The sequence below is a fragment of the Lissotriton helveticus genome, chromosome 3_1, assembly GCF_964261635.1.
Source record: "Lissotriton helveticus chromosome 3_1, aLisHel1.1, whole genome shotgun sequence".
Lineage (NCBI taxonomy): Eukaryota > Metazoa > Chordata > Amphibia > Caudata > Salamandridae > Lissotriton > Lissotriton helveticus.
Genome location: NC_136061.1, coordinates 1,067,187,137 through 1,067,204,511, shown reverse-complemented (window position 1 = coordinate 1,067,204,511; position 17,375 = coordinate 1,067,187,137). Strand labels below are relative to the sequence as shown.

Below are 17,375 nucleotides of genomic sequence, written 5' to 3'. Positions count from 1 at the left end.
CATCTCGATTTCTTTTTCAGCGGGGTAATTAATAAGACCCACAGAAGTGGCACCGCTGTCAGTATCATTACCAATGGTAGCACCGTTGGTAATATCATCAATTAAACTCCCATTCCCTGAGTAGAGATCCCGAATATAGGTAGTCCATACCTCTTCCACTATAGGGATAGGAGATGGGCTTACTCTAGAGCCACACCCCCTGCCGATTATTGCCCAAAATTCTCTGATCCTGCCGTGAACAACTGCTTCCCTCAGGCTAATCCATACCTTATCCTCCCGTTCCTTTTTTATTTTTTGCCGGAGTCTACTTCTCTTTCTTTTTAGCCTGGAAATTTCTTTTCCGTGTTCCATGACTCTGTCGAGATATTGTTCACGGACTAATTTGTTTATTTCCCCATTCAGGCTACGCAAAATACTGGGGACCACCACTCCGTTTTTGGGTCGGGGAGTTTTTTTTGCATAAGAAGTAATTTTTCGCATAAATTCTACAAAGTAAACCATTTCATTCCCACGCCACTCATCTAAAACTAATAGGGTATCGGATAAAAAATCTTGCACCCCATTAATGGCTGAAGGATTCCAAAAGCACCTTCCAGAAGAAACATGGAAGGCCGCATCACTGCCGTGCATAGACCAAGGTGCAATTGTCAAAGGATTTAAAGAAATGGTTACAAACAATATGCTATGATCACTCAGAGAGGTAGCTATGACCTTAAGGTCCAGAATAGAAGGAAACAAACCATAGTCTGTGATTACATAATCTAGGATAGAAGACCCAAAGGGAGACTTGTGAGTAAATTTAGCAGGCACATCCGACGGAAATCTCCCATTTAATATGAGTCCGTCGACGACCGCTAGTTCATTTAGCAAAATCTTCCCACGTTTATTTGTCACTAATTTATCAGGGAAGAGTGATTGAGGAATAAAATAAGCCTCTTCCTTAGGTTTATTCCTAAAGTGTTCCAAACTAACATTGGAGATTTTGCAATTCAAGTCTCCCGCCAGCATAATTTCCGGAGGAGATGGGACATTCTTGATTGAAACAATATATTGAAATACCTGCTTTAAAATCACATTAAAACACTCCTCAGGAGGAATATAAACATTCAAAATCACAATAGGGGACTTTATGCCGTTGTTAAACAAATTATCAATGGTTATAGCATGGAACAATTTGCTTGGATCAATATAATGGGAAAATCTCCATTGCATTTTGTTTGATAGTAAACATGCAATACCCCCCCTAGCATGACCTTTCTTGGAAGGGACAGCAGGCACTTCCAAGGCATAATAGTCCTTAGAAACCTTCAACGTATTAATACACCACGTTTCCTGTAAACAGATCACGTCAGCTCCCAGGGAATATAAAAAATCAAATTTCTCTGGGCTACTGTGAATCCCTGCCGCGTTCCAGTAAATGATATTTAATGAGGTGTTAAAGATGTTGAAACAGTCTGGGATTATCTTTAGTTCTTGTAGATAAGGCACTTTGCAGCCAGTTCCACCGATTATTGTCCTCTAAAATAGAGGAATTCTGAGTCAGCGGAAGTGGCTTCACTTGGGAGACCGAGCGTTTTCCCTTGGATACCCAAATCCTCACGTCTCTAAGGGGAGAGGCTGCACCATTTTGCTCCTCTCCTCTGAATACCTCCCCAGAAAACAGGTTTGTATTACCAAACTTGAAAATCAGAAGAATATCAATACCTGTACGTTGAAAGTGCTCCGCTTGCTGCAGTATCAAATTTACAATGATAGGTGAATAGAATTTAACCCTTATACTCGTTACCTTAACTTCACCAAGTAGGGAAACTAACTCAATGTCCCTAGTTTGGATATGACGGAGACTTTCTATCTCACTAAAACGTTTAAGGAGCCAAGCTCTATTTAAGGGCAAGTCCCCGTCAAAAAGAGGTAAGAAGTCTAACTCAAGAGTTTCCACTGGAGCTTTTAAAGCTGTTACGGGGCGATCCGGAAAATGGCGATCTCCCCTCTCAGCAACTACTAAGAAAGGAGAGGCCAAAGGATTAAGAGCCCCCGATTGATATTGAATTGAACCTCCAGTCGCTGTCGGCAGAAAGAGACTAGGGAGGGGGCCCCCCCTTTGTGGAATACCATCCAAAGATGTTGACGGACACAATTCACTTTCTACCTTAAAAAAAGTAGAAATGGGGGGGTTCACTTCCATATCAATATCCGCATTTGCGGGTATAGAAGAAGGATCTGAAACTATCACTTCATTCTCCAGTGTGGTCAGAGAATTTTGAAAAATTATCCGACGCTGCCTTTTCTTCTTGTATTTTCTTAAAGGTTTCTTTTTATTCCCCTTATTCTTTCTGAGTTTACCATTTTTTTCCTTTATCTCCTGTTTATCATTGATAGGTTCTTTGTTATTTTCAGACATGAAGATGGGAAAAAGATCTTGAGCTGCTTTAAGGCCAGATGTGGATTTATCTTCCTCCACAATCTCAAGAACTGAGTTGTTAATACAGTTGGGCACTGCAGTTTGGGGCATAGCTACAGTGTGTGATATCAAGACCGATGTCCCCACTTTCCTGTCAGCATCCACTGGAGCCACATTTATTTCCCTCAATGACACACCATGTTCAATCATAGTGGGGGGGACACTTCTCGTTTCAGATGACTTTTGTAACAAGGACTTCAGTATTTGGGTGACAGACTCCAAAATACAATCCGAGTTACCAACAAATTTCCCTAAAAGAGATAAAATAGAGGCTAGTAATTGTTCCAAAGCAATCATAGATTCAGAAATTGGTTTTTCACATGCTACCCCTGACCGGCAAATACCTGATAGGTCAAGACCCGGGGGCCCAGAAGCGATTAACAAATCGGACATATCCTGACCATTCGACGAGGGGGTACTACTATACAACAATAGTCCAGATGGAGTAGCACCCCCCGAGGATTTGATAGGGGCCAGAGACTCCACTTTCCCTGTACTTACATAACGGCCGCAAAGATCAAAGTCAATGGATAGTGGTGACGAATCTCCACCCAACTGATCCTTCGGCGGGGTTTGGGACGCAGATGGTAAATTAGATGGTAAATGAGTGAGTTCCCTATCAAGTACTGGGAAGGCGAACTCACTCTCATCATTCCCTTCCGAAAGGACACGGGGAGGGGACACCACTGGCACAGACTGTTGTAGTACAGGCTGCACGAGAGAGGGCAGCGGGGATGTAGTGGCTTGACTATGGACCCCTAAAGCCATGGCACAGGCACCTTTTTTTGCAGATAAATTAGCGGTCTTGGGGGAGGGCAAATCCCAAAACTCGAAGAGTTGGCATTGGCCCTTCAAAGGGGGGTTATTTACAGATTTATTTCTGGTGCGATTAATATCTTTGTTCACAACAGATATACCACCCACTTCCCTACCAGACCGCAATTTCTTAGACATCTTCTAAACAAATGTATCCACAAAATAATCTTATAAGAATAAAATTACTCCTGAAGGGTAAAACACACAATGATATGGTCCTCCTAAAATAAAAAATATAGTCCAGGAGATGCAAAAATGCCTGCCCGACGATGAAGGCCGAGAAAGTTACAGAACAGTCTCAATAAAAAGTTACTTTCTCCAACAGACAGGCGTATTTCCCATAGGCGAATGAACACAGAATGTAAATCACTATCGATGAAAATAACTGGGCCCAGCCCGGCCTACCTCGGCCACTGAGGGCCCGCCCTTGTCCCGGGCTTCTCCCGGCGCCCTCCCGCGCGCTCCCGCGGAGCGGGGCCCTTCGACTTCTGATAAGCTATTAGAGCTAAGGGGGGAGGAGCCGGCAGGGAGAGCGCCCCAGCTGGTGTCGATTTGGGGAAGTTGCTGGCGCTCCTGGAACAGGTAGTCCTGCGCCAGCAACAGCTCGCAGCCCTGCTTTCCTCTCTCACCCTCGTTCAAGCTGGAGTCCGCCTTCCTCGCAGCGGGACCCGCGAAGCGGGTACCGCAAGCAGTGGGTTGAAGGAAGGTTAAAAGAAAAGGCTCTACAGATTGCAGCAACAGCATCTAGGCACAAATAATAAATCCACCGGTGTGTAGAGAGGAGAAGGCTTTTCAGTGCGGCAAATGCGAGGGAGGAGCCGGCAGGGAGAGCGCCCCAGCTGGTGTCGATTTGGGGAAGTTGCTGGCGCTCCTGGGACAGGTAGTCCTGCGCCAGCAACAGCTCGCAGCCCTGCTTCCCTCTCTCACCCTCGTTCAAGCTGGAGTCCGCCTTCCTCGCAGCGGGACCCGTGAAGCGGGTACCGCAAGCAGTGGGTTGAAGGAAGGTTAAAAGAAAAGGCTCTACAGATTGCAGCAACAGCGTCCAGGCACAAATAATAAATCCACCGGTGTGTAGAGAGGAGAAGGCTTTTCAGTGCGGCAAATGCGAGGGAGGAGCCGGCAGGGTAAGCGCCCCAGCTGGTGTCGATTTGGGGAAGTTGCTGGCGCTCCTGGGACAGGTAGTCCTGCGCCAGCAACAGCTCGCAGCCCTGCTTCCCTCTCTCACCCTCGTTCAAGCTGGAGTCCGCCTTCCTCGCAGCGGGACCCGCGAAGCGGGTACCGCAAGCAGTGGGTTGAAGGAAGGTTAAAAGAAAAGGCTCTACAGATTGCAGCAACAGCGTCCAGGCACAAATAATAAATCCACCGGTGTGTAGAGAGGAGAAGGCTTTTCAGTGCGGCAAATGCGAGGGAGGAGCCGGCAGGGAGAGCGCCCCAGCTGGTGTCGATTTGGGGAAGTTGCTGGCGCTCCTGGGACAGGTAGTCCTGCGCCAGCAACAGCTCGCAGCCCTGCTTCCCTCTCTCACCCTCGTTCAAGCTGGAGTCCGCCTTCCTCGCAGCGGGACCCGCAAAGCGGGTACCGCAAGCAGTGGGTTGAAGGAAGGTTAAAAGAAAAGGCTCTACAGATTGCAGCAACAGCGTCCAGGCACAAATAATAAATCCACCGGTGTGTAGAGAGGAGAAGGCTTTTCAGTGCGGCAAATGCGAGGGAGGAGCCGGCAGGGAGAGCGCCCCAGCTGGTGTAGATTTGGGGAAGTTGCTGGCGCTCCTGGGACAGGTAGTCCTGCGCCAGCAACAGCTCGCAGCCCTGCTTCCCTCTCTCACCCTCGTTCAAGCTGGAGTCCGCCTTCCTCGCAGCGGGACCCGCGAAGCGGGTACCGCAAGCAGTGGGTTGAAGGAAGGTTAAAAGAAAAGGCTCTACAGATTGCAGCAACAGCGTCCAGGCACAAATAATAAATAATAAATAGAAGCTATAATATTAGACTAACCAGGATATTTATCCATCACAGATAATCAACCTCAGAGGAGCTAGACGTGACCAGTTTCATTGCACTAAATTGTGGATTTCGTTGAAAACTCCTAACCTTATTGGTGAAAAATGAATTTTCAATTTCATATGCATGGTATCTTGTCACATGAGGAAAATATATATGAAATGGTGAGCATGCCTTGCAAGATTTACTTAAAGCACTTAAGTAGATTCTTGTTAGGATTCAACATGTGCTTTCATTTTCCATTTAATGCACAGAAGTGGGTTGATACATACTTAATGGAGTTTATTCTTACCCCGCATCTGAACTGTTACCACAAAGAATAGGATCCTTCGCGCCTTCCAACTTATAAAAACGACCTGCAAAACAAAAATAAAGTTCAGTCAATTATAAAACAGAAGCTTATTCAGCAATCACTTTGCCAAGTTATTTTTGTCTAATAAATAAACTATGCAGTTACTTAAGAAAATGAACATACTGTCTGCTATTTATTGCAGGTATATTTAAATAGAGCTATAGACATCCTTAGCTAACTGGCAATACCTCATGCCAGCACAGGACAACCCACATATCACATAACAGAGAGAGAGGAAGTTTGAGTCAGCCGTCGTCAGCCATTGGTTTGTTAGGGTGAGACCCCTTCAGCCACTGGCTTGATGGGCTATCAATCATTTTGCAGATGTGTACATATGTCGGCACATTTGCTGCTGAAATCAGTGATGTGGTAAAAGCACTCCATTATTGTATTTGGTGCTGGGAGCAAACAGTGCCAACAGGACCGGACTGGCCGTAGCGGGCACCGGGCGATCCCCCGGTGCGCCGCACGGATGGGGGCCGTTTTTGTTAAAGGGCTGTTTTTGCAGCATAGCTGCAACATCGGCCCTGTAACAAAATCGGCCGAAAACCGGCCCCGGCAAAGAGCTCGGCGGCACCTCCAACCCCGGGGGGGGGGGGTATAGCCGAGTGCTTTGCCAGGGCCGGTTTTGATTCCCAGTCCGGCCATGAGTGCAACCTCCCTCTCTTGATCTTGATGCTGCTTCCTCGCCCCACAGACCTCTGTATCTCCCTACACGTTGCTTCTGCCTGGCGCTCATTTGTATGCAGAGCACCAGGCTGCAGCAACATGATGTAGTTGATGTAGTTGTTAGGGATGTCAAACGATCATTCTCTAACAGTAGACTTTTGTTTACATTAAAGAAATAACCCTTCAACACGCATGTCTACTACAACATTACCTGATAGTACTGTTGCCAAATTGGAATTTTTGTTGCACAAGTAGGTGGCACGTTTTCCATTTGTGCACGATAAAACTAATTTGGATGATTTTTAAAAGATAAGTTTGAATTAGTCTCTGTACGTTCTTTTTTAGAACAGATGTGTATGCCAGATGCAGTTTGCTCGGTTATAGGTGGGATGAGGACTCATTCAAAGACCAATCAAGATAGCTTTGGTGACTAAGCCTGTGTGACTGCACATCTATTACAAGTTATAGCTGTCCAATATGAAGTACACAACGTATGGATAGAAAAAGTTAGGTGGTGCTATCATACTAAGCACCCAGTCACCATAGGTGCTAGTTAAACAGACCCAGCAGGGTATGTTCGCAATATACAAAGCAAAAAGTCAAGCAAACAAGCCCACACTGGTTCTGGTATTTTACGAGTCCAGCTCGTAGTGAGTAAATCAGTTGTTAGTAATAAATCAATCCAATCCACTGAAGTTTGTGCTCTTCTTCTTTTACTTCCCAATGGGGTATAGAGATCCAAAACACTGCAGCCGACACGTGTTTCGTCCTCCCTGGACTTTTTCAAGGATCTAGGACAATGAAGAATCCCTGTAAGGACTGAGTTCGCCTCACAGACTCCGTCATCCAGCATCAAAGTACGTGTAAAAACCTTTCCAAAATGTCCCTGTCACGAACAGTGAAGTCAACAATCCTCTACTTCTGTTTATTTCCCTTAATGCCAGGAAACATGATGTTCAAGTAGGACCTTGATAAGTCCGCTTGTAACTTGTTTACCGGCACTGTCCTGCCGTCAAAGACCAAGACAGTCACACAAACTGGAGTCAGTGTGATTTGTGCATGTATGTCACAGACAAAACCCGAATGTACTACTTCTGAAGTACTGTAGGTCCCTGGCCATGTCCATTCTTGATGATTGTGTCGCCGGGTGCTGGCATGGCCAGCACTTTTCAAAGCATGAGAAAACACTACCAATGATGTTTGCCTGCCTGCCCCGGGTACTAGTCTGCACTGTCCTCAGTGTATTGATTCTGGGTGCAGCCCCATTGAGCCATGCTTAGTTCTACACATGATAGTGAGTGGCATTGGCAGGGGCTTCTACTACTGCCCAAATGCTCTCTGAAGCCCAGGACATTGCTTTGTTCTGGTGACTGGTCTAGAGTGGAGTGTTCACGTTAAGAATACATTGGCAAGCCAGCAAGTTCACCTGTATTCAGTGGAGACCACCTGTGACCTCGACTTGATACATCCGATGTCACTGTGTAGTGAACAATGAACAAATTGCTACTGAAACAGTTGCAGCTGCAAATTGGAAGTGATAAACTTGTATATTGATGTTTATTGATATATATTGCTTGCAATTACTAACTTTACTTAACCAGTTGAACACATCTTGTTAATCCAGCTTGACAATGGAATTCAACATCTAAAACCCTGCCTGTCAAGTGTAAAACCAACATAAACAAAGACTTTTCACTTAAAGGCTACGCTGTGGATCCAACATGCTCGGCTTTAAAGTGATAATGCATGAGAACAGCTTTCTTGCAGGCTGGTGTTTGCATGCATGAGCACATTAAAGCTTGGTCAATGAATGTTTTGAATATGTGGGGAACAAAGGACATAGAGTACCTTTTGTGAATAATGTTCTTTTGAAGACTATTCAAATTAGGTTTGATCCAGCATGTGTCTAGCACTGTTGCGGCGGATACTTTCACAAATGAGAAAAGGCTATATACATCGCACATTTGGGGCATTCGGAACAGGATTTGGAAGAAGCCCATACTGTAAATGAAATTTGCCAGCAGAATTTTCTCCCCCACGCTATTCCTATAGGTGACTAAAAACAGCTCTTGAATTCTCCTCTGGAGTTAACCCTTACTCTAGCAATCCAACGAGTTTCTTTTCGCAGCCATGTAAATCAGTAAGATTTTTTGTTTTTGCAAAATGAAAGAGATATTTCTTGTTTTTGTAAAATGAAAGAGATGGATCAGCTAGATGGGCTCTGTGCGCCTTTCTGCTACACTATCAATGTCTATGAATCTATTCATGGGGATCAACGAGATGAAAAAAGCAACTTTTCACGCCCCTGAATTTGGATGTTCTTTTATGACTTTAATACACATGTTCAATAATTCGCAATGCGAGGCATCCGAAAACCACAATGATTTACCTTGATTCAAGCAACACAACCCAAAGGATTATAGACAAAGAAGCGTGTTTTTTTTTTGTAGGAAAACTGAGTGTTGGGGCAAACATTGTGTTGATTAGGTTTGAAGTGCTCTTTTGATACGGAGTTCTTTTATCTGATTTAAATTGAGGCCATAGACCAGAATTTACAATACATTCGTACATCAGACTTATTCATAACTTGTAATTTATTAACTTTTGCTATTCGCAAATTTGCAGACATACTGCAAATCCTCCATGCCCAATCCCGTGGTTCTCCGCATCACGAATAATCCCAGGAACATGCATGGTGGAAATGTGCAAAAGCACATTCTTTCTTATAATTATATTTTCCACAAGAAATCTTGGTGTACTCTTTTCTCCCCACTACTAATTTTACTACAGTTTTTTTTTGTAAATATGCATGTATTTCCAGGATGGGCAACTAGCTGCAATGTGTTTATGAATACACAGTCAATTACGTATAACTTTGTGGGTGTTCACTATCCTTGGCAGAATCTCTCCCCAGAAACCCCCTCATCTTGCCTCTACACTTATGAGGATGAACAGTCTGCCATACTGGGAGATTGTCTGAGTAGCAGAACTGACCTACAGGTGACATAGTCCAATGAATACTGATTATGCGAATTAAGCAATTTCAATCTGTAGATTGTTCTTTCGTGGTAGTATGTTCATTTTACTCACACACAAAACGCGCGAATCATGAAAACAGATCACTTCAGAGAAGCTGGTGTAGACATTTTGAACCATAGGATGTATTGCTAAATATGTTTATGTAGATTTGACATCACTTGATGGAGTGAGACGTTTTTGATTGAATGTGGGCATGTTTAGGGGCAACGGAATTATGCAACAATGAACCATATTCTGCTCTGAACTGACTAAAAGGAGACACACAATGACTTATAAAATCACTTAGTATAAAATTCAATCCATAAATAGGGAATTTATGTGACTGACAACGTAACCCATCCTCTGCAAAGCTAATGTCTGCACAACAATAACACTGTGTATGTATCAAATAGATACAATGTTAAAAGATGGATTCCTTTGAAATTGAATGCAGGAATTGTAAAAAACCAAATTGTCTGCTCCTTTTTCCAAATTTCTTCATGGTATTTAGACTTCGAAATGGTGGCAAAAAATCTCAATGGTTTTCTACACTGACACGCCACCCTTCCCCTAACACCTCTATAAAAAGTACTTCCATATTGAGCAGGAAAGAAAAGCACCATGAGAACGGTTCACACTTACAAATCTGCTGATGGTAGACTTCCCGCTACAATTTGCAGAGTTTTGTGCATTTTTTCATGCTTTGAAAATTGCAATTGGAGCGCGCATGCAAACCTACGCAAATCATAGACAATATAAGCCATGTTCACCACAGACACTTCAGGGGGCTGTCTAAATGGAGAGTAATCCACTGGATTGTGTGCAACAAACACACACTTTTATTTTATCCTACGCTGTGGGGAAATTATGTCTATGTACAGAAATCCTGTTTCTTATACCCCCATACTGAATGCGCCATTTAATTTACAACTATATTAAAGCCATTGCTTCAGCTTGAGCCAAGTAGCTTCAGAATGATTATTAGTAATCTGAAACAAGTGAGTTTGTCAGTGTTCACCCCGAGGAAAATGACAATTTCGTCTTTATCATGGTATCTGAAGACGGTTTGCAGTAGCTAAGTGTAAGCAGGAGTATTAGAAAAATGCTGGAGGTAAATAGGGCCAGGTACGTGAAGAGCTCTGTAACATATGGAAAGAGCCTTGAAATAGATCGTTTAGACGCTGGTGATCTATGTAGAAAAAAGAACCGATGTGAAACAGATACACACGATGGCATGCCTAGAAAGAAATGAGCTGCTATATTTGAATAGGTTACACCCTCTGCGGCACATAGAATGGAAGTCCAGGCTAAAGAGCGTTACAATAATCCGACCTGGGTGATAATGGCCTGGACCACCATTTTGGGGCTCTCTGCTGGAAGCAAGCCTTTCAGAATCAGCAGAAGAAACAAATCAAGTAGAAACCACCATGGGAATCTGAGCCCAGAATAACCTCTAAGTTTGGAGCAGAGGATAGAGCGACTGGATGTGAACCACCTTGCTTAGCCACCATATGGGTGACCAGAGGAGGTGGCCCATCAAAGATCAGTACCTGAGTTTTGTTACCGTTCAGCTTCAAAGAGTAATGCCTCCTCCATGAGGAAACCAATGATATACAGACTTTAAATCTAAATGACATCTTTCCCAGGATGCTGCTGAAAGATGCGACAACCTGAGTGTCATCTGTGTGAGAAGAGAGAAGAAGAAGGAATGGCTAAGAAAGATCAAACGGGTACTTTACAGATTAAACAGGGTGGGACTTAGGGAAGATCAATGAGGTAATCTGGAGGGAAATTACTTGAAGCCAGAGTGAAAACAGGGACATTAACAGTTTGTGACCTGTTTGACAAGAAAGATATGAAGTAGATTAGTGCACCATCAAGGATGCCCTACCTCCATGATCCAGAATACCAGAGTTCTTCAGTAGCAGTTAGCAAAGCAGTTTCAGTCTCAAAAAGATGGAAACAAGAATTAACTATGTAATAATTGTTACCCTCCTTTTTTGAAAGCTTTTATAAAAACTGAACCAAAGTAATTGGTTAAAAACTTTTTATGGCAAGTAGAACATGGCTCTATAGGTAGTGGCCATATTCACTTTTTTAATATACGCAACCAGCATAAAAGAACAAGAATAAAGTTATCTGTACATGCTGTTTGCGTGGTTTTATGTTGTATGTTATATGTTGTATGACATCACTTTATGTGTTATTTGTATTGTTTCCACTGCACGTATCACTGCCAACACAGTTGTTTTCACTTGGACACTGTTTCTTTAAGCTCGATGACACCAATGATGATAACAGGGCCGTCCTGGTGAGAACCTACCAGGGGTCCCATTGGTGGTGCGCCCGTGAGGTGTCATCTTGCTTCCGCACATTTTTTTCCTAACACTTGTAGGTGTGGGTTTCTCATCTGTCTAGATAAGGGGACGGGCTTTTTAAAGGTGGGCTACTGACTGGCGTATACCCTACTTTGCTTTCAGAAAGATTGGGAGGTTGTCTGCAACAGATCACGACAAGTGATACCCCAGCTCAATTGAAATTGAATGCCCTGGACCTAGGTCACTATTGTTGTTGTGACTTTTTGAGTGGAGGGCGACCTAGGCCTTCATTTCCCTCTCAGCTCCATATTTGTGTGCGTAAAAACTTTTTAACACCTGTGGATGACCCGTCGGCTTTTTGCCGATAAAATGATAGCTTCTTTCTGATTAGAGGGAACCTTTGATGTATCAGAGGAAGTAATACGTAACTCAAAATTAATAAGTAAAATGATATCCAATAAGGAAGATGTGGGACGGGGTCCTCAGAAGAAACTGATTTAATAGAGGGTGGATTCACCTGCACCCCAGCAGAAATGAGAAGGCAACATTTGAATAGCACACTGGTGGGTGTTATAGACATGACTCCAATCTCAGTCCCAGGAGGCAAATTAAAATATAAGCTGATGATTTTTATCATGTCCCTAAAAAAATTCACAACTCTGAGAGGGAGTAACACAAGCTCTTAGAAGATTTAAACTTCGTCAACATGGCCTTTGGGCTGCATATTACTTGAACAATGTTAAAGAATTACTTAGTGAATTTGCCTTCAAATTCAAATCTAAATGCATATTACAAGGAGAGAGTTTTTGCTCTGACGATTTTGGAGAGCTGACTTTTAGAAAGCTATAGCATTAGACTGTATTCACATCTCTGTGAACTCTCCAGTGCTTTAAATCTACACGTATGAGCTACAATATCATGAGGGAACCAGGGCGAGGAAAGATGACTCATTACTTATCTCATCAGCAGTGACCTTGACCCACTGACAGTAAACTCTATCAAGATCAATATCCAATGAAAATAGAGGTTAGATAATGGTGCAATAAGGACATTCTGATGTTTTTCAGGGGTGAACCTTTGCCAAAGGGATAAGTTAAATCAGAGAATAATTCACTAAATTTCTGTCTATAGATTTGCAAGACAGGGAGATGTGAATGCCGAAGTGATCAGTCCATGTGGATGGGACAGGCTTGACATATTGTGAACTTATAATATAAAAACACCAAATTAAACATATGGCCTGTAATATAGACAGACATCATAGGAAGATGTTTAAGATCTAGCAGGTCAGGAGAATGCAGTCAATCAGCCGACACATCTCAGGTACTGAAGTCCCTGTGTTGAAGCATTGCCCAACTCGCAGCAGCCCTTGCTCCAGTAGTGAACAGGTGGTACACTAGGCATGAGAACACACTGGGAGATGTCGGGGAGCCATCACATTTGCTGTCTAAAACACCATCCTTATGGCCGCCAGCCCCCCAGTATCATCTCCCGTGCCCGCATTCTTCTCCTTGGGGAGTCAGCTGGGAGTATGGTGTCAGAGTCTCCATGTCCTTCTTCCCAGAATTCTCTGGGAAAGAATTCTGGATATTTGGGAAACCCAATCGAAGATGGGAAGCCCTCATCCTTTTAGCTCCCTTTCCCAATCCATCATGGCGACTTGCAACTTCCTGGGAAGTGCTTCCTGACCCTGTAGCATATAGCATCACTTATTCTTTTGTTCCTTGTGAAGCAACACTTCTTTGATCCTGTGGGTATGTTTCCTCACTCCTGTTTCTTCCTGCGTTCTTGCAAGGTGGATTCTGTCTTTCTTTCTGCATCTCCATCAGGTCCCTGCTTAGTTGTGTTATCCCTTGGTTTCATACTACCTGTGGTTGCTGCCATAAGGAGGGTTTTTGCCTCAGGGCCTTTTCCTCCTCTGGGGCTCCTTCCGGAGGGCACAATCTACTTAGGCACTTCCAAGTGTCAGCGGCATTGTGGCTACTGGAAGGGGTTGCCCCCACTTGAGCAGAACAAGACTGTAAAACCTTGGGCTTCATGGGAAATTTTCAGTCCGAGGTTGCCTTCTGAATTCCCAATGTCCAAAAGACCTGACACCCTGAGCACTAAGATGCTAGTGTACCACAAAACCAAAGGTAAATCAAAGAGGCAAGTCAACAACAAAGCTGGAACAAGGGCTGGGGAAGGTAAATCAACAGTCCTGCAAAAAACACCAAATGAAAGGCATCAATATGAAAGGATAGAAGTTTGTCAAAATTGATTAATTGATGAGCAACCTATTGCTAGAGTTGCCTGAAAATATTTGTGCATCTTCCTCCTGGCTTATGTTTCTAATTCTGGAGTAAAATGATAGAGCCAAATGGGGTGCCAGACTGTTATGTCAGACCTAGAGGTTTCTGTGAGACCTAACTTTGTCACAAAAAATGCAGTTTATCAGTTGACAAACGTGTGGACATCCAGATTATGCTGTGCTAGTGAACATGCATTAATAAGCAAACAGTTAAGCATTAACTACATACAAATGGAGATAGGAGACCTAAATAAAATGGCTGTCACACCTGCATGCTACAGGGAAGAAATTTGCTTGCATGGCAGAGTCAGGAGCACCTTCCCCAGCCACCTGTATTGATAGGGAACAGAGACATCAGACCTAACTTTATCAGATGTATAAAGGGTGGGAAAAGATGGTCTGGAGTAACAAATGCAAAATAGTGCTTGGTGATGATGAGGAACGGTGGAGACAAAGAGCTTCCCTGAGGCGGACATAAGGCACATTAGCAGTGAGCCTGGTGTGTGCATCCACTGCCTTGAAATCAGCTCCTCATAAAGTTCTAGGTAGTGGAAGGCGCTGTGAGGGGGCATGGTGAGTGGGGCTAATCTCCCAGGCAACCAGACACAGGATGCACTGACAGAAAGCTGAAGTTAAAATCTTGTATGACCAAAACATTAACCAATTAGATGAGGAGGCCCTGACCTCCGCCTCCCGCTGAAGTGTTCAAAGCTCAAAACTTTGAAGAAATGAAATGAAATGAAAAGAGGAGCCTCGTTAAAAGAGAAAGGTCAGGTATGGGTCTATAAATGATACCAACGCTGGACAACAGTAGTTACAGGTAGTCCAGATTTGCAAGCATGAATTATGGCTGAAAAGCAGTTAGTAATGTACTGGTAGGCTAGGATGAGGCTTAACTTCTCTGAAACCATTTGCAGCACTGACTGGTGTCACCCGCAATTCCTGGCAATTTTGTGACGATGCGAGTCGTTTTCCACTTTGAAACCTTGCAAACATCTGTGACAAAAACATTTGCAGTAGTGTCCTAGCTTCTAGTAGAATGAGAATCTGACCTCTTATGAAGAGGTATTGAAGCTTTATAATGGGAAACACGAATAAATGCCAATCTTTGGCAAAAAATTAGTCTTCCGAAAGTCGATTGTCTTGTTCATAGTTTGAAGTATTATTTTTGAGCAGTGGTAAGCTGCGGCAAAATGTAGGCAAAACAATATTGGTTTAGATCAAATGTCGTAGGTATTGTTGGCATTAGGAACACATTTGCTTTGAGGATAAACTTGCCTTTGAAAAATATGAAGTACAGTTCTCTATTGGTAAACACCTGAACAACCCCAAAATGTCTTGTTGAGGTTACTGTAAAAAGAGGGGAATCTTCCAGGAAATAGATCGCAGAGAAGCCCAATGGCTATGTTCTATGAAGGACTCATCAATTCTCTGAGGATCTAATTAAACCTTTAGGGAAGAGCAAGTTTAATTACGTGAATAACTATTCTTAACAGAACTCTTAATACTACATTTAAAAATTCTTTGTAGAAGGCTGATTGATTTGGGTGTCTGAAGTAACCGAAGTAACTGCTACATGAGCTACAAGGAGCAGTATTTGAATCCACCTTCTGCTAAATGTAATGGATAGGTAAGAATTTTGTGAGACTAAGGATGGTGTGTTATGCATATATAGAATCTCTATTGTGCATACATCTTTGAAGTAACTTGTGCAATGGCTGCTCGGAAAATCATCTGCTTACCCCACTTAGGTATTTGTGGAGTACCAAACCCTAACTTCTCAACAGTATTTTTGTCAGCTGAAGCAATGTAGGATCATGGCACAAGATCTACCTTTGCTCTCTCGCCAACAAATTAGGGTACATTTTGAATGATATAGGTATCACCTATGTGCAAATTCTTGTTTTTGATCTCCTCATTGTATTTATTTATAAATATGCATGCAATGCTTTGATATAGGACGATAGTGCATAAACAGCTCATATGTATTTATACATTATGATTTAGAGAGTACAATAGGTTTAGGCAAATGCATGGTGAAGATTTAAATTTGACATCACCCGCCTACAGGTCTAGCCTTTTCATAATGATATCAAGCACAGTAAATACGCTGTTTAACGGGGGAGATCATCTTTAAATTCCAGAGCGAGCATTGAGGCGGTCGACACTTTGCTGAAGGTCATGAACCGATGCTGCTGGTTGTTCCCTGTCTGATTCCCAGGACCACGCTCAACATCTTAGAGACAAACACTGTACTCGCTTTCAAGAGCAAGGGTCTAAATTGAAATAAGAAATAAGAGAGAGGTATATGTGTTAAAAGACCATCTAGGGAACTTGTTTTAAAGCACTTTTGGCGCTGATGCATTTATAATCTAGTGGCTAAAGAAGAAAGGATTCTATGACACTATCAAAAGCTTGATTTAATTACTGATTTCAGGTAATGTGAATTTTTGGATGTGATGCCAATTTTTATAATCTATTCCTGTTGTGCATTTTTTCTATTCACTGTTATTTGTACTTCAGAAATAATGGTGCGCCATATAAAATGTACTGGAACTGAGCTGAATTATTTTTATAAAACATTCTAAAATATACAGTGTGTATCCTTGTGTGTTTTCATTCATGGGGGAAATGGCTCCGGTATTCACTAATGGCTTGTTGTCCAATACACAATATCTCAAGATAAATCATCGGAAATGTGTGGGCTACAGCCTGTTTGTCTTCTAGGCTCAATTCGGTATGGTAATCTAAATCTGTACTTGCCAGAGGGTTTGGAGCTGGCTATGTGGATTGTAGTGAGAACAAAAAAAGTGTGAATGTTCACCAAAAATTATACATACCTAAGTCATCCAGCTTTGACTGACATATGCCAGTGTCACTACGATTGTAGAGCTTAACTCTGTATTTAAGTTCTGTATTAGATAAAGAACCAGGTGAATGGAAGTAAAAGCATATGTAAGTTTAGTGTTAACACAAGAACTGGATACAACCACCTGCTTAAAAAGAGTGGCCATTTTACGCCCCACTGATGGAGAGCTAGCATGTGTTGGTTGTTGTCCAGCTCTCATTGTGGAAGGTTGTCTTGTTACTCCAGAGGACATACGCCACATTATAGTTTATACCCCTATTTGAGAATGTCAAATTGAAATGACTTCATAAGTGTATATATTCTGATTTTTGCAATCCCATTGAGAGCGAGAAAGACTTTCAGAACCAGTCACACATCCTTGACTGCCACCATTTTTTATGTGAATTTGCTTCCTTCTGTTATCAGTGTCCCTATGCTTGAAAATCTTGAAGGTATATTGCCAACCTTTTTAGGGTTGTACCTGTTGTTATGAAGAACTGTTCTCTCAAAACATACTTTTTGAATCTTCAGTACTGTAGAAATTTTTACGGTCAATGTGGAATTAAAATAATGTCAGTCAGGCCCTTCTTTTCTTGTAAGATGTACATGCAC

At 42.8% G+C, this 17,375-nt stretch overlaps 1 protein-coding gene across 1 annotated transcript in view; it reads right to left on the bottom strand.

The window, feature by feature from the left end:
* The window catches only part of LOC144823272 (sodium channel protein type 2 subunit alpha-like), a 662,530-nt gene that overhangs the window by 337,197 nt on the left and 307,958 nt on the right, over window positions 1-17,375 (bottom strand). Inside the window, exon 10 of the mRNA XM_078681628.1 lies at window positions 5,561-5,624. Coding sequence (XP_078537754.1) covers window positions 5,561-5,624 — 64 coding nt within the window. The remainder of the gene's footprint in view (window positions 1-5,560; window positions 5,625-17,375) is intronic.